Source organism: Scyliorhinus torazame, chromosome 13 (genome assembly GCF_047496885.1).
Source record: "Scyliorhinus torazame isolate Kashiwa2021f chromosome 13, sScyTor2.1, whole genome shotgun sequence".
In the NCBI taxonomy this organism is placed as follows: domain Eukaryota; kingdom Metazoa; phylum Chordata; class Chondrichthyes; order Carcharhiniformes; family Scyliorhinidae; genus Scyliorhinus; species Scyliorhinus torazame.
Window position 1 is genome coordinate 131150679 of NC_092719.1, and position 9185 is coordinate 131159863.

A 9185-nucleotide genomic window follows, 5' to 3' on the forward strand; every position below is an offset into this window, starting at 1 on the left:
TAATCTAGCAGTAAAAAAACTGGTAACAGTAAAAGTGACCACAAAGAGATTGGATTCTCCTAAAAATCCAACTGGTTCATTCAGGGCTGGTTTAGCACGCAGCTAAATCGCTGGCTTTGAAAGCAGACCAAGGCAGGCCAGCAGCACGGTTCAATTCCCGTAACAGCCTCCCCGAACAGGCGCCAGAATGTGGCGACTAGGGGCTTTTCACAGTAACTTCATTGAAGCCTACTTGTGACAATAAGCGATTTTCATTTCATTTTCGTTTCATTTCATTTTCATCGATGGCAGTTGACCTTTGATTCGAGAATGATTTAGGGTAGCGAGATTTTTCCATGGGTCTTCGTGTGACTGAACAGGCTGATTCTTGATCTGCAGATCCTTGAGCACATGTGATGGTTTGACCGACGAGGTAGTGGGATCCTGAATGCAGGATTTTCTTCCTTTCCTTTCCTTCTCTGTTACCACTCTGCCTCACCATTAGAATGTTGTGATTCGGTAGGCATGGTGGCGCAGTGGTTAGCACTGCTGCCTACGGCGCTGAGGACCCGGGTTCGATCCCGGCCCTGGGTCACTGTCCGTGTGGAGTTTGCACATTCTCCCCGTGTTTGCATGGGTTTCACCCCCAGAACCCAAAGATGCGCATGGTAGGTGGATTGGCCACGCTAAATTGTCCCATAATTGGAAAAAAAAATTGGGTTCTCTAAAAATTTTTTTTAAGATGTTGTGATTCAAAGTGTGGTGCAGCTTGAAGGTCAAGTTTTTTTTTTTACAAATTTAGAGTACCCAATTATTTTTTCTCCAATTAAGGGGCAATTCAGCGTGACTAATCCACCTAACCTGCACATCTTTGGGTTGTAGGGGTGAAACCCACGCAGACATGGGGAGAATGTGCAAACTCCACACGGACAGTGACCCAGGGCCGGGACTCGAACCCGGATCCTCAGCGCCGCAGTCCCAGTGCTAACCACTGCGCCACATGCCGTCCCAGCTTGATGGTCAGGTTGTCGCCATTTTCAACAATTAGTAGCAAGTTCTTCCCAGTCACTGATGTCAATGCTGGCCCACTTCAAGTACAGCTTTAGCGTGTCTTTGAGATGTTTTCTTTGTCCTCCTCTGAAATGTTGGCCATTTGAGAGCTGAGAAAACAGGACTTCGCGGGAAATGGTTTTCAGCCATGTGGACAGAGTACCTAGTCGGTGGAAGTATTGCTGATGGAATTTTGCCAGTGTTATTATGTGTCTCTGATGCACAGTTCAGGTCTCAATGCAGTACAGGAATGTGGTGATGACCACTAGGACTTTTGTTGACTTGCAGAGGAGAGGTCTTTGTTGTTAAATACTTTATAGAAGGCTGAGCTGGTGCAGCTGATCTGGTGTTGGATCTCATCAATGGTGGCCTTCTGAAAGAGGTGGGTACCAAGGTATGGGAAGTGTTCACATATTCCAGAGTGTCTCCTTCAACACATCTGGGAAGTGGAAATGTTTGGCTGACCAGCTGTGGGTTGATGTGAAATTTGTTTTGACAACATTCACGAACAAGTCTGGTTTCTTGAATTAAAGATATCGAGAGTGACTTGCAAATCTGATGCAGAGTGGGCAACGACACAAAGTCATCTGCGATGCTAGATCATGTTCTGTGCTGTATTTTCTATTTTCTATGTTCTATGTATGTCTATGGTGGTCAGTTTAGTTTTGGCACAGAAGCGACTGAGGTTAGAGTTTCCATCTCGGCGGTATTTAATACTGATGCCAGAGGTCAGTTGATCTTTGAGGTGAATAGCAATTGTCAGGTAGATTGTAAATAGTATGGGGGCTATCACACATCCTTGCTTGACACTGGTCGGGTTTTGAAGGCATCTGTTTCAGATCTCCTGCTCAAGACCGTTGTAGTCATATTATCATGAAGTAGTTGCAGGGTTATGATTAAGTTTCTTGGACTTCCAAACTTTTAGCACATAATTCACAGAATCTCACGGTTTACTGAGCCATATACTTTGGTCAGGTCGATGAAGGCGATCCAGAGTTCCTGGTGTTCTCAACATTTCTTTTGGATTCGTCTAGCAACAAAGACCACAATAGAGGTTCCCCTGGAAGGTCTAATGCCGTCTTTGGGAGGATTTCCTCAGCCACAGGAAGTAAGCGATTTCAGATTCAGGAGAACGGTGTGCTGATATGCCTATGGGCTATATCATAGATGGATGGTGTGTGAAGTCCAAACAGCAGGTAGCAGTGTAGACACACTATGCGGTCTCAAGACCAAGGTCATGTGACCAGTGACTGCCATATAAGGGAAGCCACATCCAGCCAATTTCAGAAGAAGATTGAGAGAGTAATAAGACATACAGGTGAATGGTCAGTGCTAGGTGCAGAATCCAGAAGAATAATAAGCAGACTCCATGATAATGTGCTCTATAACAGATCCCTATCTTACCAGACGAGACTCAATAAAAGATTCTGGTTTGGACAAGTGAAAAGTGTTTGGTGGATTCCTTCGTAAGGTATAAAGGACCAAACACAACAAACGGGTATCAGAATTTTCCCAGCTATGAACAAGAGAGAAATATCCACAGCGCTGATGAATAGCCTGGAGCTGCCACTGTGAATTCACATTTAAGGAGTTGTTCAAAATGTTTTTCTAGTATTGATGAATGACATGGTTACCCTTGATAAGAGAACAAGAAACCTGCCATCCCTACCCAGTCTGGTATAACTGACTCTGGCTGACTTTTAACTGCACTCTGGCTGACTTTTAACTGCACGATACTCAGTTGCTTCAAACCAAAGGAACAAGGAATCAGCAATACATGTCAATGATGCTCTCATCTCTAGAACAAATCAAACCCGTGAAATTCAAAATTTGGTTCTGGTTGGGATGGATAAGAGCCAGGCCTCCTCTCCCTCCTGGTGGAATAATTACTTTGATCTGAGTAATGCTCACTAATGTAGCATATTTGTAGTTAGAATGAGCTAAGTTTAATGAGTCACACAGGATGTGGTTTGCAGTTTTTGAAGTTTTCTTATCGTCATCTCCATTGTGTTATGGTTGATGATTTTCCCTGTGTTGTGGGACTCGGGCAAAGCCATGTCAGCCTTGGCTCAGTAATAACACTCTTGCCCGAGAGTCAGAGAGTCAAAGGTTCAAACCCCATTCCATAGATTTGAGCACTTATTCTAGGCTGACATTCCAGTGCAGTACTGAAGGAATGCTGCTCTACTGAAGGAATGCTGCTCTGCTGAAGGTGCCATCTTTCGCATGAAAGTCTGGTCTCTCGCGGGGGAGTAAAATATCTCTTGGCACTAATCCGAGGAAGAACAGCGGAGTTCTCCCTAGTGATCTGATTGATATTTATCCCTCAACCAACATCACCAGAACAGATTAGCTGGTGATTATTTCATTACTGTTTGTGGGAGTTTATTATGTATAAACCGGTTGCCACTTTGCCCATGTTACAACAGTTACTACCTTCAAAAATATTCCATTGATTCATTATGAAGCACTTTGAGGTGCCAACGGTAATGAAAGATGCTATAAAGCAGGGTTGTCCAAATTTTTTGCTTGGCGTAGAGGAGACTTGAGGGACTGATTATCAAATTTCAGAAAGTGTTTGGCACAACGATAAATTGAGTTTCAAAAATGTTGACGTGCACTATCAAACGGCCTTGTCACGCCCGACTCCACGACAAGGCGCTAAATCTCGTTGCAATGCCTCGCAAGATCTGGATCTCATCCTCACTGGGTGAGATCCAGATTTACATATTTAAATTAACCATCAGGCTCATTTAAATATGTTTGCGCCGGATCATCCCAGCACCCGGGAACAAACGCCAGAGCCTGGAAGACCTCGCGATGGCGCCATTTATGAGTGGTCCACATTTGCATAACGGCACCTGCTGGTGCCTCCAGTCCATTGGAGACCCCTGGGTGGTCAGGGCAGGGTGGCACCTTGGCACTGCCACCTGGCACTGGCATAGTGAATTGCTTTCTGATCTGAGAATGCAAATCAGTTGCAAGTCACCTCTGGTGGAAGAACGAAGTCTCCCAAAAGGCGAATCTTGCCCTAAGTGTGGGTAAATACCTGGGTAGATCTCAGCAAAAAAGCCGGCGAGAAACACCCTGCCAAACCTGCCCAGAATCACATTTCGAAATGTTTTCATTAAATCGCAGCCGACATTTTAAGAAACAGTTGCAGAACAAATGTAAAGCAATGTCGTGGCAATACATTTTTGAGCTAAAAAAAGTTATCAGAATGTTGTGAGGATCAGTTTATGTGGGAAGGAGTGTGTGGATTGCATGCATGAGTATGTGTTGGTGTGGCACAGTGAGAGACAAAACCGAGACTGAGTGTAAGGCAGACTCACATTCGCCCCCACCCACTCATTCACTCAGTCACTCACTCACCCCCAACCACTCACTTCCTCCACACATACAGTCACTCACTCCAACCCCACAAACCCATACACAGTCACACACAGTCATTTGTTCATTCCCACAAACATACACACAAACTTAGTCACTCGCTCATCTGACACATAGTCATTCAGTCGCTCATCTGACACATAGACATTCAGTCACTCTTTCTCCCCCCCCCCCCCCCCCCCCCCCCCACACACACACCAGTCACTTCCTCACTCATTCACACACTCACCCACTCACTCCCATACACACACAACAATACAGCACAGGAACAGTCCCTTCGGCCCTCTAAGCCTGTGCCGATCACACATATACACCCAGTCACTTATTCATTCACACTCACTCACTGACTCACTCATTCCCACATACACACGCTTACTCGCGCGCGTGCGCACGCACGCGCACACACCCCCTCCACAGTCACTATTTTCTCCCCAGTCCCACCAACATTAAAAAACTTAACCTCCTTGGGTCCAATAAGACATTGTTTTCCTCGGTCCCAACGTCCATGTCCCCCCAGCTGTAGCCCTGCGCAACTTGCCTCCCCGTGCTCCGGGCCCATCGTACGTGGTTCCCTTGACTCCAGCCCTGTGATTGCTTGGCACCTTGGGTTTTGGCTCCATCATTGTTTGGCTCCCCGGGCTCCAATTGCGCCTTACCTGTTTTCCCAACAGTTACACATTTTACCACCATGCACAAGACCCTGGAATAATAAAGTTTGTTGGTTCTGCAATTGCCTCCAATCCGAACTAATTTGAACTGGATAAAATAGGAGAATTAAACAGAATTGTAGTATTGAGTCTTTGAGTCCCTGAGCGTTTCTGTTAATTTCTGTCTATCCTGTCTTTCTTCCAGTGGGATGCTTTCACTGTGCCGGAGCTTCAGAACTTCCTGCGAATTCTTCAGCGTGAGGAAGAGGAACATGTCAAACAGATGTTCGGGAAGTACGCCCGCTGCAGACAGAAGATGCAAGAGGAGCTCGCCAACCGCTCCCCAGGCTGACTGGGACCCCTCGCCACCCTGTACGCGAGAGAGAGAAAGGGGGGAAATAAAATACACGCGCGCGCGCACACGTATGAACGGTGAGAAGGTCTAAAAACAATATTGCCTGGCCGGGGACATAGTATGAACTGTGGAGAATACGAGTTACGAGTGGGGTTACTGCGAGTGGAGTGGGTTATTGGGGGGTGTACAGCCTCTTCCAGACTGAGTGTGACTGAGTGATCTTTACTGAAGCTGAATGGAACCATTAGGGGCGACAGCTGGGAAGTTCCAACCTGCGGAGGGATGTCCCTTTGTCACTTTAATCCAAGTTTAGCCGGCAGACACCAACATGGAGGAGAATGCAGGCAGATCGGTGTTTTCTTTTCTTGAAGTATCTGGATGGTTCATTTACTGCTTCTACATAACGTGAGTTGGTGGGGTGGTTGTAGCAACCTTTTAGGAGTCCGCATTGTATTCTCACTTAACCATTCGGGAGATTGTGATACATAGATATGAGTGTGTGGGTGGAGGGGTTAGGGTATCTCCGAATTCAATTTTAAAGACACTTCATTTTGAAATTTGTGGAATTTCTCTCGGCAGAGAATTCCTATCTAAGCCAGACTGCTGGGGCAAGAGGCAGAATTACTGAGCCAATGTCCAGGTACTTACTGCATGGTGACAGATTCTGATTTCCCCTTCCCTTCACCCGCTTACTCTCCCCCACCTGCATGCAACACTGACTGAAAGTAGCAGCAGAATCCTGGTAAAGTGGCAATATTATGAGATTAGTAATCAGTAGGCCCGTGCTAATGCACTGACGACATGTTCAAATCCCACCATGGAAACTGGGGGAAATTTAAATTCAGTTATTCAATAAATCTGGCATAATAAGATAAACTCAGTCATAACAATCATAATGCCCTTCAGGTAAGTCAATATGTTGTCCTTACCTGATCTGACATACACATGACTCCAGACCCAAGCAATGTGGTTGACTCTTAACTGCCCTCTAAAATCGCTGAGTAAGCTACTCGTCATCAAGGGCAATTAAAGATAGGCAATAAATACTCACTTGCCAGTGATGCTCACACCTCCAGAACAAATTTTAAAAGTCCTGGGATCACATCACTCATTCTTCTTGCCAGTAAGAATGGAATCTGAGGAGAAATCAAGAGAGGAAACATTTTAAATGGCGAGGAAATAGATTTTTAAAATTGAACTGTATTTAGTCTGTTTTGTGTGGGGTGGGACCTGCTTGGCGTAGGTGCAGGGTGGGCGTGGGTGCAGGGTAGGCGCACTATAACTAGATTGACTGCTCTAAAGGTGAGGAGATACCAAGTTGTGTTGTTTATGTCTGATTATTCTGAGAGATTTTGAGCATGAATTGTAAGGTCTGGATCATTTCAGTAAATATCTCCTGGAATGGAAAAACCTTCCCAATAGCTGTTGGTTTTAAGACACTGAAAGCTCAGCCTCATAAATTGTAAGTTACGGGATTCAATATCACCTCATTCTCTCATTGGCCTGCGATTGTCTTCAGCATTTGGGAAGCTGAATGTTGCGCAGAGGCCCTGCTCCTGATGGCAGGCTTATGTTTTCTGCTGGAAAGCGAACCTCTGTGGACATCAGATCAGGAAAAGGTCAGATGCCCTCCAGGGTCGAATAGGCTGCTGGCCCTAGCTATCTGGGCTAAAGTGAAAAATTAGTGCAATCCAAAGGGGTGCCTGGCCCCTGTGGCACTGTCTCCCAGAAGAAGAGGCATAATGCCATGAGCGGTGGCAATGTGGAGCTGCTTGTCTTTATCTATTCACTCCTCTCCTTCCTCCCCCATTCTTGTGTGAATGCAACGGAATCATGGAAAGTGGCAATATGAAGAATGTGGATTGACAGTGAAAATATGAAGCAAAATGAGCCCGAGCTTATCCTACTACCTGAGCTGAGCTTGCATCCTAACTTTAAAAAAAAAAAGTTCATAATTTATGTTTGTATTTTAAGTTTTATTCAATAAAATGAGATGGATGCCTTTTTGCTTTTCATGATTTTGTGTTTTGGGTGATCTAATTTGTCAGGTGACTGTAATCTGGAAATTCTGAGGCAAGGCTTTGGTTCAGCTTTCCTTTGTAATAATGTAAATTTACTAATGCCATGGACCACCTAGAGTGACGGAATCTATCTTGGTGAGAAAGAGTTAATAGGCCAGCCATTCCCTCACTGCAAACCTCAATTCTCATTGTTGTGATTTTGGAATTATGTCTCTCTGCCAACATTTACCATTGTAAATGGCCAAGACAACACTCCCCATTTAATTCTGCTATGTCATCTGTCAAGTTGCAGTTTCAGGCTCGGGCCACTTAAGTAGGTTTTGCAAGTTGAATTTCTCAACTACCATCTTTGATATTTAGGAGGGGGCTGGGGAAACATCAAGTTACCAGGGCTAAATCTTTGGAAATGTACTAATTGCTAACTGTAAGGTGTTCATATGTAATATCATATTGGTCCAGTCCTGATAGCTAATGTTCTGATGGTAACGCCTAATATTCTTGCTTTAGAGATGGCACTGTAACCTCTCTGAGTCAGTCACAGCCAAAAGAGAAACCATTATATCTGATTAATCACGAGTATTGCCCTGGGATATACAAGTCATTCCCTGTTGGTTTGAAGATCGATCATATTTTTGGCCAACGGTTCTCTTTGTGCTTCCAGTTCATTGTCACAATGTCAAGTGAACGGGGAGGGGGCTTGGCCCAAGGATTTAAGCCAAGTAATATATTTGAGGTATTTTAATCAGAATGAATGACAAGATTAGTCACCAACTTTCAACCTTTTAGGTCTTTGAGTGAAGGAACATGAAACACTTCCCGCAGACAAATATGAATTGGTTACAATGCAGAGGCAGGGCTATAATATTTAAAAAATCAATGGTGTGGGCTTATAACTTTTCTCATCTTGCATTTAGGACATAACAGATGTTCTTTAAAGTGACTCTGCTTTCAATGAATCTCCAATATTTGGTATTTGATTGTAGATCAGCAGCATGGAAGTTTTTATAAAAAACAGAGCATGCAACAAGAAGGGCCATCCAGCCCCATCGAGCCTGTTCAATCCACTCTCCCTGGACAATCCACTCTTATCATAAATCCAGGCCAACTTAACCTGGGAAAATTCTCCCTACACGACCAAAAAATAAATCAACTAAAACTCTACAACATCTCTCTAACGTTTCAGCCTCCATTCATCGCCTTGGCTACTTGTCTTCCTGCACATCTGCTTTCTGTGGGCCCAGAAGGCATCAACCCCTATTGCTTTCCTCTTATCCCAGGTCAGGCTGCATGTTTGGACTTGTTGCTTCTGATGGCACTCTTCTTCATTTTTTTCATAACGTGTCAAATTATCTTTTTCCTCTGCCTTTTACCTGCATCAACAATTTGAATGTATATATTGCCTTTATCACAGTAGAATGTCCTGAGCCACTTTGATTTTTCTTTCCCCTTTGACCATATTTCCAAAATGTTGGATTCTCCTTTCTTTAAATCTCCGTTCTAAGTTTCTCAAGTATCCAACCCATACCTTACTCCCTTTATGGGTACATGTTGCCTTGAGGATCTTTTCCTTTTATGCACATCTCAAAAGCTCACAACATTTCCGACTTAATAACTGAAGAGAACAACAGGCTCTTTCAGGAGTCTTCAGTCTTTATCAATGTTGATAACGTTTTTTATTTATCTTCCCTCACAAGCCAGTCTACTGTTGTGAACACTGAGCTGAATTTTAATATAAAAAGGACT

At 44.3% G+C, this 9185-nt stretch overlaps 1 protein-coding gene across 2 annotated transcripts in view; it reads left to right on the forward strand.

The window, feature by feature from the left end:
• LOC140388277 (ras association domain-containing protein 1-like) overlaps positions 1-7424 on the forward strand; it is a 157515-nt gene extending 150091 nt beyond the window's left edge. For both annotated transcript variants that reach the window (XM_072472156.1, XM_072472154.1), the window contains one exon: positions 5272-7424. In XM_072472156.1, coding sequence (XP_072328257.1) covers positions 5272-5418 — 147 coding nt within the window. In that variant the 3' untranslated portion in view covers positions 5419-7424. The remainder of the gene's footprint in view (positions 1-5271) is intronic.
• The last annotated feature ends 1761 nt before the right edge of the window (positions 7425-9185 follow it).